General features: G+C 43.0%; 1 protein-coding gene across 19 annotated transcripts in view; it reads left to right on the plus strand.

Annotated features, from left to right (window-relative positions):
• Positions 1–2002: 2002 nt before the first annotated feature.
• The window catches only part of USP15 (ubiquitin specific peptidase 15), a 137527-nt gene continuing 118995 nt past the window's right edge, over positions 2003–20534 (plus strand). For 8 of the 19 annotated variants that reach the window (XR_006175557.2, XR_010592641.1, XR_010592630.1 and 5 more), the window contains exon 1: positions 2011–2178. Coding sequence is in view for 6 of the 19 variants with exons in the window: in XM_005303166.5 (XP_005303223.2) it covers positions 2090–2178 (89 nt within the window). In the remaining 13 variants the exon portion in view is untranslated. Of the gene's footprint in view, positions 2179–20534 lie in introns of all 19 variants that reach the window. The other 11 variants (XR_509173.2, XR_002889278.3, XR_010592745.1 and 8 more) reach the window with 4 other exon arrangements.

The following is a 20534-nucleotide window of genomic DNA, read 5'->3' on the forward strand; positions in this document are numbered from 1 at the left end:
ACTGTGTACATTATCTTGATGTCAGTGGTAGGCCAGTGTTGGATTTCTAGATGTTCAAGTTATAGAAACACATCAGCTGCATCTGTGACAACCCACATTTTAGAAGAGTTAAATGCTTGTACATTGGACCCCAGACAGATGGCTGCGTGTGCATTTGATGGAGCTGGAAGACTTGGTGGAGTACAAGCTTTGCTCAGAGAAAAGTGTAACCCTAATCTCTCCTATACACACTACAGAGGCCATCTACTCCAACTAGCGCTAGTACGAGCTGCAGACTCTTCAAAAGACATTAATAGAGCTATAAATTTAATGTCTTCATTATATTCTTTTTTCAGCAAAAGTTCAAAAAGACTGAATATCTTGGAAAATATAGAAGATGCACTGGGACTGAAGTTCAAATTAGTTCAACTTGGGAAAACCCTCTGGCTTTCTCATGAGCGATCCTTGGCTGTTGTCTTAAAATTACTCCAGACGTTATTACTGGCTTTGGAAAGTATCTCAAGATGGGATGTATCTAAGTAGTGAGGCTGGTGGATTACTTTTGCTATTACGTTCAGAGAAGACTATTGCCATTCTCTCTCTTGTACGTGTACTGTTGAAACCACTTGGGTCATTAAACCATGCCATCCAGGCATCTGCTACCACAGTAGTAGATCTTTGTCCAGCAATAGAAGCTACATTTGACAAATCAGAGAGCTGTCCATTGAAAAAGTACTGGAAGAAGCAGACTTCAGTCCAGAAGTTGACTAATGAAGGCATTTATATTGAATCCTTAAGTGAAGAGGACAAGAAGTGTTTGTTAAGGCAACTGAAAAAGTACACAGACTTGATTCTTAAAAATCCACAACAGTGACTTCTAGATTCTACTCAACCTCTAAATAGCGTTTACAGATCCCTGTCCTATAAAACACTATAAAACACTGACAGTTGAGTGGAGTGAAGCACATGGGGCTGCCATGTGCTCAGGACAGACAAGAGGATTTGAACACAGAGTGGAATATCATACGACGAATAAATGAAGATTAGACTTCAACTTCTTTTTATCATCACTAGTGGCTCGACCCGATCTTTGTGCTATGTTTCCTGGGATGAAAGAAGTAGGAATTAATCTCTTGCTACTCCCAGTCACAACAGTTATAGTTGAGCGTTCTTTTTCATCATTGAATAGAATTTTGCGTTATGAAAGAAGTCGCCTTCTGCCTGATCCTGTGAATGAACTACTGAGCATATCACTTGAAGGAACGGAAGTACGGGACACACAAGACGCCACCAAAGATGAACACATTGCATTCAAGAAGTTCAACAGAGTTGTGCAAAATTATAACAAGAAACCGAACGATGTAGATATAATGCTTCATAGAAGACTGGAGTAGCCAACTTTAATATGTGTGATGATTTGAAAACAGGAGTTAAATCTAATAAAATGGTCATGAAACATTTTTCAGTGTTTACTATGGTGCCATACAGCCCACCTTCACCCTCTCAGTCTCACCCCTCATCACCCTGAACCCCCCCCCCCAATTCCTGGGGAAAACACTGGCCGTGGATGCTTTAGGGCAGCAGCCAGCTCTCCCCTCCCTGCCCTTTAGAGCTGCACTCTCTTTGGGCTTGCCAAGGGCTGAGCTCTCTCTCTCCAGGCGTCGGGGCTTGGTTTTGCGGTCACAGCGCGCTCCCCACCTATGCCCGCCCTTCCCCTCTCGCCTTCTCCAGCACAGGGACTCGATGGGCGCCTCGCCCGGCCCTCCTGTGCTCCTGACGGGCACCCACACAGGGGCGGGGCTCTGGATGGGAGCAGGTCCCGAGCCCAAGGGGCAGCGCCAGGCCGAGGCGGGGCGGGAGTCCCCAGGGTGGTACCAGCAGGGCGCGCCGCCGCCGGCACACGCTGAGCGGAGCTGAGAGACCTCCCGCCCGCTAGGGGGCAGCAGCGGCTCCGGCGCCGCCAGCTCGCGCGCGGTCTCCCCTCTTGTCCCCGCCTTCGGGTTGCGGTTGCGAGGGGAGGGCGTCTCCCCGGTTGGCGTCACTCCCAGCATGCATCGCGGCTCGCTTCTGCCCCTGCTGCCGCCGCCGCCGCTGCCGCCGGGGGGAGAAGATGGCGGAGGGAGGCGCGGCGGATCTGGAGACCCAGCGCTCGGACGTCGCGGCGCTGCTCAAAACCGCCCTGCGCAAGGGCGACACCTGGTGAGGGAGGGGCTGGGCCGGGGGTGGTGCTGGGCCCTGGGTGAGCGGTGCGGGCGGCTGCCCACCCCCGGGGCTGCTGGGCTGTGAGAGGCAGGGAGGGGCCGCTCTGGGAGACAGGCTCCCTACTGGTAACTGGGGCGGCCCGACCCCGCACTCGGCCTCGGCGGGGGGCGCTCACTGCCCGCGGGTCCCGGGGGGCAGCACAGCGGGACTCGGGAGCGGCTGAGCCCGGGCTCCGGTGGGGGTGGGGCAGTGGCAGCGTTAGCCGGCGGCGCTGACTCTTCCTGTGTCCCTGAACTCTCTTTTGGGCCTGGCCTGAGCCCATGAGACCGACCTGGCCCTATGGGGCCACCCTGGGCAGCTCGCTCCTGCGGCTCTAGTGTCGGGCCCGGCTGGGCGGGCGAGTCCCGGGTGCCCAGGACAATGAGGGGCCTGGCACTACAGGAGACTTGGCCGGCCCCGGGAAGAGGATGATGAGCAGAGCCCGATCCCTTCCCCTCGGTAGGTGCCTGTTCCATTGTTCAAACAGAAACCAGGGAAACGGCCCCACCTTCCCTTTCGGGCAGTGACAGGCTGCATATTTGCCAGGTGCAGCACCCAGAAAAACCTCCCCGCAATCATACTGGGCCTCGGGTCAAGCTTCTTGTTATCACTCCATAGCTTCAGCTCTCTGAAGGTGCCAGCAGACAAGGCTGTTTAGTTGTAGCTTGAATCTGTTTTTTGTTGTTGTTGAAAAAGGTGTTTTGTGAACTGTTTCATCTTTAGGTTGCAGCTTCTTAATTGTCAGTAGATCATACAAACTGTCCTAGGTATCTTTCATGCTTGTAAAGAAAGAGGTAGGTCTAGTGACTCCATTTATTTACTTGGTGTTCAGTTACTGAGAATTCTCAGATTTCTGGTTCTCTGGAAACTGTCTCACAAGTAAGACAATTTTAAAAATTCTTGATACTTCCAGGAGGACTAATACCTCCCCCCCCCCCCCATTCACACTCCCAAATTAGCCATGAAGTGTCAAAATTTGTATTTACTTAAAAGTAAATTTGATCTCTAAGAAGTAGACCACCTACATCATTTTGACTTAATATGTCACCACTCAGTGTTGTTCTAATTCTCTAAAATATGGTATTTAATGGTGGTGCTACTGCAGCATGTGTCAGAGCCATACATATATTCGGATGCATTATTCAAATAGAGTGCTGAGCAGTTATTCATTTCTTGGCATAAGAACAAGTTGGTCTTAAATTCTGCACAAGTAGAAGTATCTAGAAAAAGGGAACAAGTGTATTTAACGAAGTAGTAATACTGAAAATGAGAAATGATGGTTATTAAAAAAATTCTAGTTTGAGAGAGATTACTGGTCACAGTGGTACTTCTTGTGTTAGTGCAAGGAATTACTCTCAAACTAGGAGTGTTCAAAATGGAAGAAACTCGTTTAACTGTGACGGTAATATGGCTGCAGAAACAGGAGGATAAGATGGTAAGTTTAACAAAAGTCATCTTTTGAACATGTTTAAAAAATTCAATCTATTTAGATAGATAATGTTTTCAGCTCCCAGCTCAGAGAGAGCCGACTAGGATGACAGTGTGGTCAAAATTTTTGCATTTTCCTCAATATATAATATCCGGGATTATATCTGAAATTTAGCATGATAGTAAAACAAACTTGTAAAAAGCCTGATCATTGTGAGAGGCTGAATAAGTACAAAATGAGTATGAACTCTCACTGACATCAAATGTTCAAACAGTAATATTGTAGTAAGTTGGCAGACTTAGTGGGTAGAACTTTTTAAGCTAATTTGAGCTAACTTTTTAAGGCTTCACAAAACAGGGTATGCCTTTACTTCATACTAAGTACTTATTCAGAAAAGATTGGGTGGTGGCTTCTTGAGCATTATTGTTATAAACAAAAAACAGGTCTGAAGAGAGCAGCATATCACAATTCAGGACTTCAACAGTCATTCACACAAAATTAAGTGATGCTGAAAAAAAAAATCATACCATGTTCTATTCTGACTTATTCTGCTTGGGCTTGTTGACTGATATACCCTGGGTAGCATACCTATATATTATGCTGATAATACTACCCACGATATATGTGTCTGGTATTTAAATATACATATTATTAAGCAGTAGTATAGCAGTTATGTAGCTCAGATTGGCTTGTACCTTTGTTATAATCCTGTAAATTTATGCTGAAGTAAACCTTGGCTTGAGTAGCCAGGAAAACTGTAAGTATAGGGCATGTGATTATTTCTTCATGGCAACAGGAATTACACATAGGAACCTAGGAGGTGCCTTCACTCTCCTTATTACCTGGAATGCATTTGCTCAGAACAAAGATAAGGGTGCATCATGACCTGGAGTACATGGTTTCAGAAGAAAAGACAAAGGGTACAACATGGTACCAGAAACAAACAAGGTAAAGCTAATTAATTAAATCCTGTTTCAGGTGACTTATACAGTACCTTTAACAGGTGAATAGGAAAGGGTATAAAAAGATGGCTTTAGGGATGTGACTTGGGGAGCACACCTTCTGCATAACGTGAATGTTACATGGGGCTGTACAGGACTGCTCTTTGGAGACTGGTATTGCATAGAACCTTTTTCCTGTACCATATTAATAAACCTGACTCTCACTGGTCACCTGGTGATTTTTAAAATAGGACACTGATACTTTTCCCCAAAATACATATACTGTACAAATTAAATTGATATCAATACCAAGCTACAAAAACTTTTTTCTCTTATTGACAGTTTTATTGCTACTCCCAGTATAGTGAAATTTACCAGACTGGTTAATTTCAACTTTGCCATTTAGACTCTTGTGGACAGCAGAATTCTGTTGCTGCTTGAGGAAAGTGCTAGAGTAATCCTGATGGGGAGAGAATTCCAAATGTGGATGATGGACGAGAGGTAGATTACTGAGACCATCCTCCCCACACACTAGGACTCTGGTGTTAGAGTTGTGAATACCTGAGCTGGGAGCATCTGAAGGGAAAAGACAGGCTTGCATGTTTTCTTCTAGCACACAGAGAATGGTGGTTGAACATGCATATTTCAAAACACTTACTAGCCAGAGGCTTATGTGAAATAGGGGGTTCCCAAACAAGGTCCAAAGATAACATCCTTGTAAGAATCCTACCTCTCTCCTTCCTCCTACTTGGATGTGAAGTGTAGTTGTTCCCCATGTAGGTACTTATAGCTTGTGATCGAGTCACCCCTTAACCATCTCTTTGTTAAGCTAAATAAATTGAGCTTTTTCATTGTATCACTATAAGGAATGTTTTCTTAACCTTTAATCATTCTCATGGCTCTTCTGTGAACGTTCTCCAATTTATCAACATCCTTCTTGAATTGTGGGCACCAAAATTGGACACAGTACTCCAGCAGTGGTTCAACCAGTGCCAAATACAGAGATAAAATAACCTTCCTACTCCTTCTCAAGTTTGCCATTTATGCATCCTAGGCTCGCATTAGCTCTTTTGGCCACAACATCACACTGGGAGCTCATGTTCAGCTGATTATCTGCCACAAACCTAAAGCCTTTTTCAGCATTGCTGCTTCCCAGGATAGAGGGCCCCCTCCTGTAAGTATGGCCTGCATTCTTTGTTCCCAAATACATACATTTACAATGAGACATATTAAAATGTGTATTGTTTGTTTGTGCCTAGTTTACCAAGTGACATAGATCAGTGACCTGTCCTCTTCATTATTTAACACTCCCCCAGTTTTTGTCATCTGCAAACTTTCACTGAACATTAATCTGGAATGAGTAGAGATTGCGTAATTTAATTAAAACGTATTCCATAATTTCTGAGACTTTCAAACTGCTGGAAAGGGAATAACCTGACCTTTGTGGAAGTTTCTTCCTAACTCTGCCAGTAATGGTTGGCTTATGCCCTAAGGCATCAGATTTTAAATCCCCACTTAAAAAAAATATATAACTAATGTAATAGTAGATATTCTCATAGTCTAGACAAGTGTCTAATCCTTTTATTTAAATTCTGATCTCTTGGTCTCAGTAATATTGTGGCAGTGAGTTTCCAATGTTTTTTTAAAAAGTATTTCCTTTTATTAGTTTTTAAAGTGCTGCCATTTAATTAAAATCTTATTATGAGTGACGGTTAATATTCATTTTTAATAACTTTCTTATTACCTTCTTTCCTATCTCTTTTCCAATCCCCCTGATGCCACTATTGAAGTCACAACCATACACCTTTTCTTTCAGCTCTGTAACCTTGATACATCCTTGATTTATTCCTACCCCAGATCCAAGCCATGTACTGATCTTGCCAATTTTTACTCAGTAGCATTTATAATAGCTGACCACTTCTTTCTGTCCGCACCACTGGAACTTCTTGTCTCATCATTTTGTATCATGATTACTACAATCTGCTATTCCTTGGTCTCCTTGGTATCACCTCCATTGTTTACAAATGTGGCTGTGAAATTCATCTTTCTTGCCTGTTGTGGCATCAGTCCTTACCCCTTAAATCCCACCTTTGGTTTCCCGTTTCTCATCATATCAAGCTCAGGTTTCTTGTCCTTGCCTGCAAGGCTCTTTACAACTCTGATTCTTATCATGTTGCTCTCTTCTCTTCCAGTGACATCGTCTCAGCCACAGCTATGTCCACTGCTCGTGGAAATGTCTTCACATTCTCTTAAGCTGTTCCTTTATGCACAGAGTGCTTTCCCATAGCTAGATTGTAAGGCCATTATTCTTGCCTTCACGTTTCTCCCCCATGTATACCATTAATACTGGCTGCCTGGGATGCCAAGGAGAATCACTGATGCTTTATTTTAAAAAGTGATTTTCTCTATCCCCCCCACACCTTTTCCACCACACCCTCTTCATATGTGCCGAAAGACAGGTTCCAGAGCCTACTGTATCTGATCACTTCAGTGACATCCAGCTCTTCAGTCTCAGCCAGAACTTGCCTTTCCCTCCACACTGCCACATGGCAGTGTGCATGTATGTCATGGTCTTCGCTTGCCTGTGCTCCTGCTGTCTACAACTATGGCTGCAAAGAGCCTATTTTCTCCCATGCACCAACACCTGGACACCGTTCTCACCATTCTACCAGAAGTCATCTCCTCCCTCTGATGGTGGAAAGACCCATTGCAAGTCTGCTCCAGAATGCCCTCCCATCCTCACTGAGAGAGACCATCATAACAGCTGGGGAGCCCACGTGGGAGATCACATGACACACAGAACTTGGACCACTCAAGAAGCCAGGATGCACATCAGTGTCCTGGAAGTTTGGACAGTATGCAAGTCATGACACACATTTTTACTGTCCATCCATTCTCATCATGTTGAACACCACCACTACGATTTACTACATAAACAAGCAAGGAGGCACAAGATCCCCAGCGCTGTGCATGGAAGCAGTGCACCTCTGGAAATGGTGCATTGTACACTGTATCCTCTTGTCAGTGTCCTACCTACCAGGCACCCAGAATGTGATTGCTGAAGCACTCAGCAGGAACTTTGCAACCAACCAAAAATGGGGAACTGCATGATACGGCAATTGTGGGCATTTTTGGTCAATGGGAAACTGGTCAGGGAGCTCTTTGCATCGCACACTGACCCCAAATACATTCAGTCCCGCTCAAGGGGAGGATTCGGTGCCCATTCATAGGGCAATGCCCTGGTTGTCGACTGGTCAGATGGTATCAACTATGCCTTCCCTCCCCTACCATTCTTAACACATTTCCTTCACAAACTCCAGTAGGAGAGGGCGATGGCCATTCTGATCTCTCCATTCTGATTTCCTCTGGTTCTCCGCATGTCTAATCATCCTTCACTCCTACACCAGTGTTTCCAGAACTGCTCTTTCAACATAACGGCAGACTCAGAAACCCCGATCCACAGATGTTTCAACTGACGTTTCACGCTTGGTTTTTGGATGGACGCCTCCAGTAGCATGAGAATATTCGTCGGCAGTACGAGAAATAATTCTACCAAGCTGACAGACCCAGAAGTGAAACATGCCTAAACAGAAAGGTCTTGCCCTCTAAGCTGTGTGCATCCTGATGCTTTTAGACTATTTCCTCTATCTGAAGGCCTCAGGACCTGCTCTCAGCTTCATCAGAGTGCACGCAGTGGCAATGAGCACTTTCCACCCTCTGGTGGAGGGAAATTCAGTTTTTACCCACTCTTTGACTGCCCAATTCTGGAAGGGCCTTGTATGTAAATACCCACCCATTCAGCCTATCACTCCGCAGTGGGACCTCAACCTAGTCCTTAGGTCTTTAATGAAATCTCTCTTTGAACCACTGGTCGCCTCCTTCCTTTTTCTTCTTTCCATGAAGGTCACTTTGCTGGTTGCTATTCTCTCTTCAAAAAGGGTTGGCCAACTGGGAGCCATGATGGTAAACCTCCCTTTTACTCTTTCATAAGGACAAAGTTTCGCTGCATTTGTATCTATCAGAAGTGGTTTCCCGCTTCCATCTCAGCCAACCATACATTTGCCAACCTTCTTCACCAAACCACACGCCATACATGAGGAATGACTGCTTCGCTCCCTTGGTGTCCTTAGGGCCTTGGCCTTTTATCTTCAAAGGACGAAGCCCTTCTGGAAGTCTTAGATTATTTGTTGCCATAGTGGAGAGAATTAAAGGGAAGGCCCTCTCCACTCAGAGAACCTTAAAGTGTGTCTGAGGGTGCATCACGCTCTGCTATCAACTATCAGGACGGTCTCCACCAGGTTGGATACGGGCCCATTCTACGAAAGCACAAGCATCAACTACCACCGTGATCCACAATATGCCCTCTGCAGACAGATGTAAGACAGCCATGTGGAGTTTGGTACACACCTTTTCTTCTCATTATGCTCTACTGCATGATTCTGCAATGGATGATGTTAGAGAATGAGCAGGAGGACCCAGAGGCGGATTGAGTAGACGGGCTTCTTTATTGTGGTACTTGTTCCCGTTGACCCAATTGTCGAGTAAGCATGGAGTTAATCACATCACGCTCTCTTATTTGTTAATATGTAAATACCCACGATTATTACAACATCCCCAAAACCCTTATTTGATAATATGAACGCCAATATAATGAATAGTAATAGCTATATACTGAATCTAATTATACTTTTACAGTATTAAACCTATTCTACAGACATTTTTACCTTGAAGATACATTTCTTTGCAGTAATTGTAACCATAAATTCCCTTTATCAGCAGTTCACCGGGGAGGGAGGGGCTATGAACCCGAGCTTGTTTATGTAGCTGGGAAAGGAAGGGAGGGGGGAGATGATACTTTACACAGAGTATTCTTTAGACACCCACATTTCTTATGCAGCTGCAACGCTTATCAATCCTTAACAAGCAGAAGGGAAGGGAAAGGGATAGCACTCTATCTATTAAGCGAAGAGACCGTGTCTGCCTGTCACCTCCTCCCTAATACCATGCCAGCAGTTACCCAGGTCTTTACTTAACCCTGACGTAGCCCAACATTCCCCCACTCTCTTCAAAGAAGGGCCCAGGCACCTCTCCTTCGCGCACACTAGACAGCATGGCACTTGGGCTGGAGGACCTGGCTCCAGTTAGCCTGATACCTTGGTCCCGGTCATGCTACGGGGAGAGAGAGAAGGCGGGTCATAAAAGGGGTACGCTGCTGAATTTACAAGTATGGCTTTTGGGGAGAGACTAAGGCAGCACATAATCTTAAGCACCCCATGAATACGATTGATAATACAATTAATATGAATAACATCCCTACAACATGAGTAATATGACCAAGAAGCGAATGAGTGTTCATTAGGCCTGTCCTGTTCATTAGGTTACATCAGTCTAAGTACAATCAGCAGGCAGTTTAGTAGCTAGTTGGAAGACATTCATTCCTCAAAGGGCCTGGGCTTCCAAGACCCACGTTCGGCGTTGCTTGGCCTGGAGTTGCCCCTACAGTGTTCATGTCCTTATGTCCATATCATGAGTCCATTGAATATTTACAGAGAAACGGGGTATTTTCCAAACCAGCTCAACCACTTGGTATGGAATTGGCTAATATCCTGGTTCGATTGTCCACAGCAATGAGTTCCATAGATTCATTTATGCATGAAAGTTCTGGTGGCAGCATGTAGATGTGTGCAGATCTTGGTGCACTTGTACTTTTAAGTGTTGTTATATTACAGAATTGTGCATACTCCCAGCAGAAAACTTTATACCCTATATACATTACACCCAATTGTCCACCCCTGGCACAGGTTATTGGGTCTGGTCTCTTATTGCCATTGGGGAGGAGCACATTTAAGTATTTCTTTGGAGAAACAATTACTTAACTGAATTATTTATTTTACACCATTTTATTCTTTTTATTTATTTTCCAGTGAGCTCCTTCCTTCCCTATTTTTATAGGGCTTATGGGGACCACCTTAGTTGCCATCTTATTCCAAGGTACCACTGCAACTATTACCCAGGTGGTAGCCCCACTAGTTGAGCATGTTGCATTTCTATACACATTTTTCCCCCAGATTTTATACACCCCAACCCTGTGGTTCCTACTGCCCATAGATCCCTTCTGCAGCAACAATTTCATGTGTATTCCCTCACCCACCAATTAAATTGTTGCTTCAACCCTTCTATGTATGTGCTGCAGTTGGGGTGTACCAGGTCCACCCACCATTCGTTGGGGTGTACCACCCATCTATGTAATGGACTGAAAGGACACATTGACGAGCTTTGGTTGCATCCGCTCCTGCATGTTTGCCCATAAGGAAGTATTTCCAGTTCCAGGCTGTGGCCAGCTTAAATCAGAATCCTTCCAGCTTGGCATTCATATTACTTGTAGGGTTATATTCTGCAAAGCGGTTAAATTGTTATATTCCCAGCGTCCCAGGGGAGACTTCATGTCCAATCTGATATGTACATAACTGCAAGCTTAAGGATTGTTCTCTGTGGAGGTACCATTATGATTACACATGTTAACACCACACCCCAGTTGTGGAACCCCATAATCCAAAGACCCCAGGAGGCCAGAGAGTTATATTTTTTGGGCCCTTCATGATAAACCACATGTCTGGATGACTGTTTCCCGCTGTCATTGATCATGACATATCCTCAGGAATATCATACAATATTTCCTGATAAATTTGATATTTTCCACTGGCTTAGGATTCCCCCTTCCAATTCATACACCACATACTGACATTGCCAAATTCCCATGGGGGGGCTAGTAGTACAGTTTTCCATGGGTAAATTCTTAAAGTCCTCATCTACCTTATTACCCCCACTTGGGGGTGTAACAGTTCACGTATTTCCTCCCATTGCTGGATTTGGGTAGGGCTTACAATAGTAAGAATAGCAGCAATGATTGTTCTATTCCAGGCCAGGGCGTCCTTGTTTTCCCTTTGTGGGTTCACCATGCAACAGAATTTATTCATTCCCATTTTTAACTCCCATTCTGTGCCTTTTTATTTGTGTACAATAAACCCATTTCCGTCCTCCATTTTCCGTCCCCAATAGCAGCAGGCTAGGCCCCAACTGGTCAAAGACCAGGTAAGGAACCCTCCATTTAGGAACTGGGAATGGATGGTGTTCTCCTGGAATGGGGTACATCATTTGATCCCCCCCCCCCCCCCGATGGGTAGACCGAGCTCTCCGTGCACTGACCCTTGCTGCTATATGCGTTAACCCTCCTCGTATAATATTCACCAAAATAACGGTAATAACAAGACAAACAACACAAAACATGCAACACAATTTTTTGTTGCGACAGTAGACCCATGGTGTTCTGAGTTCTTCCACTGGCGCCAGCTTGCCCATAGAGTGTCTGAAAAATAAAATAAACATTTCCCAGCCCCTTGGTGGGGACAGATTATTGCTTAAAAATACCCCTTAATTTTATAAATTGTTTTGCTGACTGCAGGAAAAACAGAAGAATTACCTCCATACTTTCCTTGTTTTGTTCTATAGGCGTTCTAGGTTTTTACCCTTAAAGAGAGAGGGTGAATTATGCCACTGTTAATTTATGAAATGTCATGAGGTTGTGTACCTCAGTTTCCCCTCTGGTACAACAGAGCAGGTCTGTAATGGTTTTTCTGCTGTGCCAAGCTTTCTTTAAGTTTATTCACAGGTAATAGCTGAGAGGCAGTATTACCATGAGACCTTTGACATGTAATTTGCTTTCAATTATTGTTTTTAGCATGCTTAAAAATTTCCCTCCAAAAAATCATACACATTATACATTGGCATGGGATTACTCACTAGCATTTATTCCAAGGTTTAACATTGTGACAGTCAGATTACTTAGAGCCACTTTAAGGCTACATCTACACTACAGGGGGGAGTCGATTTAAGATACGCAAATTCAGCTACGTGAATAGCGTAGCTGAATTCGACGTATCGCAGCCGACTTACCCCGCTGTGAGGACGGCGGCAAAATCGACCTCTGCGGCTTCCCGTCGACGGCGCTTACTCCCACCTCCGCTGGTGGAGTAAGAGCGTCGATTCGGGGATCGATTGTCGCGTCCCGACAGGACACGATAAATCAATCCCCGAGAGGTCGATTTCTACCCGCCGATTCAGGCGGGTAGTGTAGACCCAGCCTCAGGCTCAGTGTTGTACATCTCACCCCTGCTGTTGCTCCAGAGGGGCACTGTTTTTTCACTGTTTTTGTTCCCCTCCTGGAGTTCTTAGCTGCTATTTATTACCAAAAAAGGGATCCAGAATCTCTACACATTGTTCTGGCTGCCCCAGCCAGGAACATACTCTGTAATCCTTATTTAAAAAGATATTATACTCTAGAAAAACATGGAAGTACCCAAAGGGTTATATGCTAAATATCAAAGCCACATCACACTAGCTGCCCCTGTCTAGCATAAGGATCTGTCAGTGTTGCAACTTTGAGAGATTCAAATGGAGTTTTAGTGGCATTGGTTTTTTTTAATTAAAAAAACAAAACAAAACCAATTTATTTTAAACCTACAAGCAGGATTTTACAAACCATGAGTATTGGTTTAAGTCCTTAAAAACATCACATAATTACACACAAAGATTCACACACACAAATTTTCTTTTGCCCAACACCACCTACACTGCTTTTATTATTTTTTATACAACTGTACCCTGATTACACTCCCATCTTGCACAACTAGAGACAGTCAAGTTAAGTTCCAATAGAAACCCCTTACATTCCTTTAGTAATTTTGATTAACTTGTCCAGTAGTCAAATAATATAGATCAGAGTATCTGGCTGCTTGCTGCCTGCAGCAGTCCTTTACAGACCATTTCTGTGGGAAAAGGGCCCATTTTCTCTCAGAATAGGCTCCTGAAGTCAAAAACACAGTGGTGGTGGTAGCCACCTGACCCCCTTTGTAATTTAACTACCAGTGTTCCATTCAATGTGACTGTACCGAGTTGCACAAATATTACATTAACATACATGGATTTTATTCTTAAACCACAAACTCCCCTTTTATAATACCACAACTGTTACTTTTTAATATTTTTACAACCGTTACCTTTTAACATTTCCACAACTCCCAACCGTTTACTTCCCTCCAAAGTCCCCCCAAACTTTGTAGTATTAATTTTTATAAGAGCTGCTTGTAACTCTTCATTTACTTTAAATTACTTACTAGTGCATTCAGTTTTTTAAGGTGGGACATTTTGCCTGTAATGACATAGCCACCTTGCAACACACAGCTGCCTCATCCTGTGCTTCCTTTACCTTGGGATTATTTAAAAAGGCAGTAAAACATTTGTTTCCATGGTCACCCATGGACCTTTTACTCTGAAAAATGTCAGTGGAATGTAGCAAACTCTGTCCTGCTTTGTCCAAACTTTTTACTAAGTATCCAAAGTACCGTCCATTAAAATGTCAAAAAAACAAAAGTGTGTGTGTGAGAGAGAGAGAGAGAGAGAGAGCGAGAAATGGAGGCCGGGGATCAAGAATTTTGCTTTAAGGCATCTCCTTGACCCTTCAGGGTCAGGTTCTTTGACTTAAGATGATTAAAATTGTCCATACATTTTCAGCTATTCTGACCGCAAGCACACTGCGATGATTTACCATGTGCTGTTCCCTAGCAATTTGCTGCAGAGTTTCCACTTTGCTTTTAAGACTGGTAACCTCCTCCCATAAACCTGACAGACCCTCACACGGAGCTTGCAACAAAACAGCCTTTAAAAAAAAAAAAAAAAAAAAAAATCCTGGGAGCACTTGGATGCCAGGGAAGCTCCCACCCACCCCTGAATGGCTGGCCAATCCTGACAATCCCCGGGGTGGGTGGGGTGCAGCATAAGGACTCCCCCATTTCCCCACCAGTTTATTAATAAACACCTTAACCGGGGTTACAGTAAAGGGCCCATTCAGCTTACTCACTGAATCCATGGGAGACGTGGTGATCAGGCATGACTCTCCCTTGGGATCCTGTTCGTGATGCCAGATGTTAGAGAATGAGCAGTCTGACCAAGAGGCGGATTGAGTAAACGGGCTTCTTTATTGCGGTACTTGTTCCCCTCGACCCAGTTGTCGAGTAAGCACGGAGTTAATCATATCACACTCGTTTGTTTAAGTTAATATGTAAATGCCCACATTTATTACAACACCCTCAAAACCCTTATTTGATAATATGAATGCTCATATAATGAATATTAATAGCTATATACTGAATATAAATATACTTGCCCATTTACTGTTTTCAGCATTAAGCATATGCTACAGACATTTTTACCTTGAAGATACATTGTTTTGCAGTAATTGTAGCTACAAGTTCCCTTAATCAGCAGTTCACAGGGGAGGGAGGAAGGGACCATGACCCCGAGCTTGTTTATGTAGCTGGGAAGGGAAGGGAGGAGGGAGATAACACTTCTTTACACAAAGAGTATTCTTTAGACACCGGCACTTCTTATGCAGCTACAACGCTTATCAATCCTTAAGCAGAAGGGAAGGGAGAGGGATAGCACTTTATCTATTAAGCGAAGAGACAGTACCTGCCTGTGCCTTCCTCCCTAATACCATGCTAGTGGTTACCCAGGTCTTTACTTACCCCTTACATATCCCAACAGATGCCTCATTCGGCACAGCGATCTTCCGTTCCACAGTTCCGTCATTTTCCTCGCACCCTCCTAGCTAGGTACTGCTTGTTGATCACTCTCAGTGGAATACAATAGGGATCATCACTCGAAGAACAAGAAGAAGGGGAGGTTACTTACCTGTAACTGGAGGTTCTTTGAGATGTGTGGTTCCTATCTGTATTGCAACCCCACCCTCCTTCCCCTCTGCTGCGGATCTGGTAGATCTGTGGTGGAGAAGGAACTGAAGTTGTGGTTGGGCCGCCTGCCCTTTATCGCCTTGGGCGAAACCACGAGGCGATACAAGTGCTCATGGATGGACCAACGGACACTACTACTTTGAAAAGCTTCGGCTCGGGGCTCATACACGTAACCCTAAGTGATATACAATAGGGATCACATATCTCGCAGAACCTCCAATTACAGGTAACTAACCTCCCATGATGCGTTGGGTTAGGGCAGTCAAAGATGGTTCATCATAATGCTGTTCACATCATTCCCTTGCGTGCCATTGATAAGGTTAAGGTTCTGTCACGGGTATTTTTAGTAAAAGAGACAGGTCGCAAGCAATAAACAAAAATTCATGGAAGCCTGCAACCTGTCCCTGACTTTTACTAAAAATACCCTGGGGCAGACAGAATGCTGCCGGGGCTTGCAGCTGCTCTAGCCCCACTGCTGATCCTGCAGCAGGGGCTGACCTGGGCCCAGGGGCCGCTGCTCCAGTCCCAGAAAAAGTCACGGAGGTCCCAGAAAGTTCTGGAATCTGTGATGCCTGTGACAGAATTGTATCTGTACCCATTGGCTATGAAATGGATGTGTCTTAACTGTGTTAGCTTGATGAGCCATTCGCTCTGGGGGGGCTTTCAATTCTAAAGCGCTTATCATTCATAGATCTCAAAGTAGGTTGTGTTGCTGTAAAAGTACTTAGCTTCACAATTGCAACTATTATCTATATTTGATTGCATAAGATTATTGTGTGCTCTGGATGGACCAGTTCTAGTTCCCATTTACATCAAGGGAAAGATTCACCTTGGATTCCGTGATTTTCTGTGACTTCTGCAGGGGCCAGTGTGGCTGACCCCAGGGCTGCCAAAGCAGCTGGCTCTGGTGCCAACTGCTCAGGTGGCCCGCCTGGACAGCCACACCAGCTGCTGCTGGAGCGGCTCCGGGGACAGCCACACCAGCCGCTGCTCTGGCGGCTCCAGGCAGCAGTTCCTGGCTGGCCAGAGCAGCAGCGCTTCACTGGCCCTGGGCAGCGGGCGCTGGCCAGAGCAGCGGGCACCCGGGTTTCCCTCCCCCCAAGCAGGGCCCCTTCCCTCCCCCCCCCCCCCCCCAGATTTAATCACAGGTATAAGTCATGGACAGGTCACGGACTGTGAATTTTTGTTTATTACCCGTGACCTGTCCATGACTTTTACTAAAAATACCCGTGACTATATCATAGCCTTAATTATAATATATACAATATTCAATTCTCTAACATTTAGTATACATATTTGACTAACACAATTCATTACACAGTTCTCTAACATGTTTGCAGCTCGTTACTTCTGTAGAGAGTTAGGCACACGTCTTTTAAGAACTTGAAACAAGTGAAGAGATTAGTTAACCATAGTTTCTCCTAATTATACAGTAATTTAAGTTAACCTTTGACATATACATAAACAGAAATTTAAATGTAAACAAATATTTGTTTTTAATATTTATTATGGAATATTAAATTGAAATCCTGCAAGAATAAAGATTAGATGTTGTTACTTTAAACATGAGTCCCGTTTTACCTCCAGCAGTACAGTTGTGATAGTTTGTCTTTGTTATCCCAGTATTGCTTCATCTGTACTTGCTCAGAGTAAAGGGGAGGACAGGGGACTAGCTCTCTGGACAATTTGCATAGTTTTGCTGTTGAAAGTGAAATGTCTCAAGTTCAAAAGGTACTTCTCCCAGTGGCTCAATGTGGTGAAGTCAGTGAATTTGCATAAAGCAGCATCTGTTACATATTCAGGCTAAGCATTTTGATTGTGAAATCCAGTGAATGACCTATCAGGCAGCATAAGTAATTCTTAATTTTTAAAAAATTGATGTTTAGATATTGCACAACAGCAAAATAGAATGGCAAGACATCTGGTCATATTATTTAAGTGTATTGGTATCAATTACATATTAAGACAGACTGTGCAATTGGTACCGTACCAGCAATATGTCATTGATTCGTAATGTACAGTAAACCTGTTTTCTTTATATCTGAAAAACTGTAAGTCCACTTCAAAATGTCGAGGAAAAGAAATGAAGCAAAATCCTTCTTGTTAGATTTCAGTTATTTTATTTTGTTTACTAGGCAATGTCCTGGAATGGTGTATATTTGTAAAATTGTTACACATTAAAGCTTCTTGAATTTACCTTTTTACGTGCTAAATTTATTTTCTGTTTAAGAAATGGACACATACATACAAAATTTGTGATAAACCCTCATTCTGTATTCCTGTAAATTCAAATGAAAGAAACTGGAATATTAACATTTATTCCAATTTTGCTGTTCCTAATTCTTCCTAGTTGAGGATGTATACATATGCAATTTGCATGGGTAATATTGTTAGCTTACCCAAATATGGGATACGTTTGTATATAATGTACAGTCATGAACTGATAATTCTTTGCTAAGGTTATGAAAATTTGAGACTTCTAATAACTCATTTGACTTTCCTACATAAGTGCTGCGATGTTTTAGTCATCAGTATATGCAAAGTTATGAAAAAATAGTTCTAAAAATCTTATGCTTTTTATGCTATGTAGATTAGAATTAAATTCAAGTAATTGATGAGGCAAAAGGACACTGGTAGCCTGCCTGGCTAAATATTTGTAAAGGTATAATTCATCAATATATTGGAATTGGAAAAGGTTCAAAAAGGCAACAACAAAAAAATGATTAGGGGTATGGAACAGCTTCTGTATGTGGAGAGATTAATAAGATTGGGAATTTTCAGCTTGGAAAAGAGATGACTAATGGGGGGATATGATAGAGGTCTATAAAGTCATGACTGGTGTGGATAAAGTATATAAGGAACTGTTATTTATTCCTCATAACACAAGAACTAGGGGTCACCAAATGAAATTAATAGGCAGCAGGTTTAAAATAAACAAAAGGAAGTATTTCTTCACACAACTCACAGTCAACCTGTGGAAGTCTTTGCCTGAGGATGTTGTGAGGGCCAAGACTATAACAGCGTTCAAAAAAGAGCTAGATAAATTCATGGAGGATAGATCCATCAGTGGCTATTGGCCAGGATGGGCAGGAATGGTGTCCCTCTAGCCTGTTTGCCGGAAGCTGGGAATGGGCAAGAGGCAATGGATCACTTGATGATTATCTGTTCTGGTCATTCTGTCTGGGGCACCTGGCATTGGCCACTGTTGGAATACTGGATACTGGGCTAGATAGAGCTTTGGTCTCACCCAGTATGGCCGTTTTTATGTTCTAATACACTCAAGTTCATGTTTATGCTAATACACTATATTTGTTTTAATGTCTTCTGCTTCTTAACTTCAGTTTGGTTTACAACAATTATGAAGAAATCTTGGCTGTTTCAAGCCATATTTGGAGTGAGCATAGGTAAAATACTGTAAATTATTCGCATGTAACTTTGCAGAATACATTATTTTGCAGGATATTTGTAATTTAAAAAATTTTTAGCCTAAAGGGGCAGGATAGTCGGTTATTTTTTGTCAAGGTCCAGATTTCTTGGTCAAGTTATAGTCAAGGTCCAGACTCCAAAGAAAACAATAAAAAATTAATGATGAGAAACAAATGAAAAGATTTCGAGGTCTGTTCAAAAGCATCTGATGGTCTGAATTTGACCAACGGTCCACCTATTTACTATTTCTGCTAAAGACAATGTACAGTGTGGATTATAATAAAAATAATTTTAAAAACAGGATACCAAATAATACTGATGGAGGAAAGAGAAAGTTGAAAACTGTAGCCTTTCACTGTTAGTTTGTTGTTACCCGTTCCTTTTCTGTAAAGAATTCCATGATATTATTACTTGTCTTTTGTATAGGGCTTTTCATGTTAAGATCATATAATGATTTTCCTATTAGGAGAGCTAGACATGAAGCATAACCTAGATTGCTTTTTAATAAAATACCATATTTGTACACACTCCATGGAAAAGTCTTTACTAAGATATATTTTACAAGCCATGTGTATGATTACCAGAAATCTACTGCCAGAAATACGTATGAAAGATGAGGATGGCAGGTGTTATCAGTGAAGTCCACGGGCTTTTGTTGATAGTATTTGAAAAAAGGGTACTACTGGGATTTATGTGAAAATGCTTGAAGACGCCATGTTGTATTCCAGCCTCTGGAATGGCAGCAGTAGAATTGACTAGAGTCTTAGGCCTTGGCTACACTTACCCGGTAGTTCGGCAGCGAGCAATCGAACTTCTGGGTTCGACTTATCGCGTCTAGTCTGGACGCGATAAGTCGAACCCGGAAGTGCTCGCCGTCGACTGCGGTACTCCAGCTCGGCGAGAGGAGTACCGCGGAGTCGACGGGGGAGCCTGCCTGCTGAGTGTGGACCAAGGTAAGTTCGAACTAAGGTACTTCGAACTTCAGCTACGTTATTCACGTAGCTGAAGTTGCGTACCTTAGTTCGAATTGGGGGGTAGTGTAGACCTGGCCTTAATTACTTAATTACTTCTCTGTAGTATTTGATGTCCTATTGCTTGATTATGCCTAATGGATGATGTAACATCCTTGCTACAAATCTTGCCAACACTTACATGCTTAAATTTGTGCATGCGAGCAGTCCTACTGAACATAATGAGACCATTCACAAGCGTATGTTTGTGGGATTGGGTCTACCATTTTTTTTTCTAAAATTCTGATTTTCCTTCTCTTCTCCTCCACTCCTCAAAGTTAGATGTGTTATATATATATATATATATATATGCCTTTGTTGCTTAATTCCATAGCTGAGTATGATAGGTTATAGTACAGATAATGTAATTCTGTCTTTAACATAATAAATCTTTCCTGATTAGGGATGGAAAATCATGGCATTTGGTTATACTCTTTCCAATATTCTTAACCTTACTGAAAAAAGTAGTATTTCATTTCTCATTTAAGAACAGGTGTTTATAGAGATACAAAATTGCTTCTGTCATATGGTAATGCTGCTTAATAATTCAAAGTTGCTACTTTCACCATTATTGAAATTGTTTCGAGTAGTTTTACTATGAACTCTAGGAGCTGAAAGAAATTGGTGTGGATTGAATTTTCTAATTAACATTTGAGAATTATATTAATTTAAGAACTTATACATGCAATACCCCCAACTG

This window comes from Chrysemys picta, chromosome 1 (genome assembly GCF_011386835.1).
Source record: "Chrysemys picta bellii isolate R12L10 chromosome 1, ASM1138683v2, whole genome shotgun sequence".
In the NCBI taxonomy this organism is placed as follows: domain Eukaryota; kingdom Metazoa; phylum Chordata; order Testudines; family Emydidae; genus Chrysemys; species Chrysemys picta.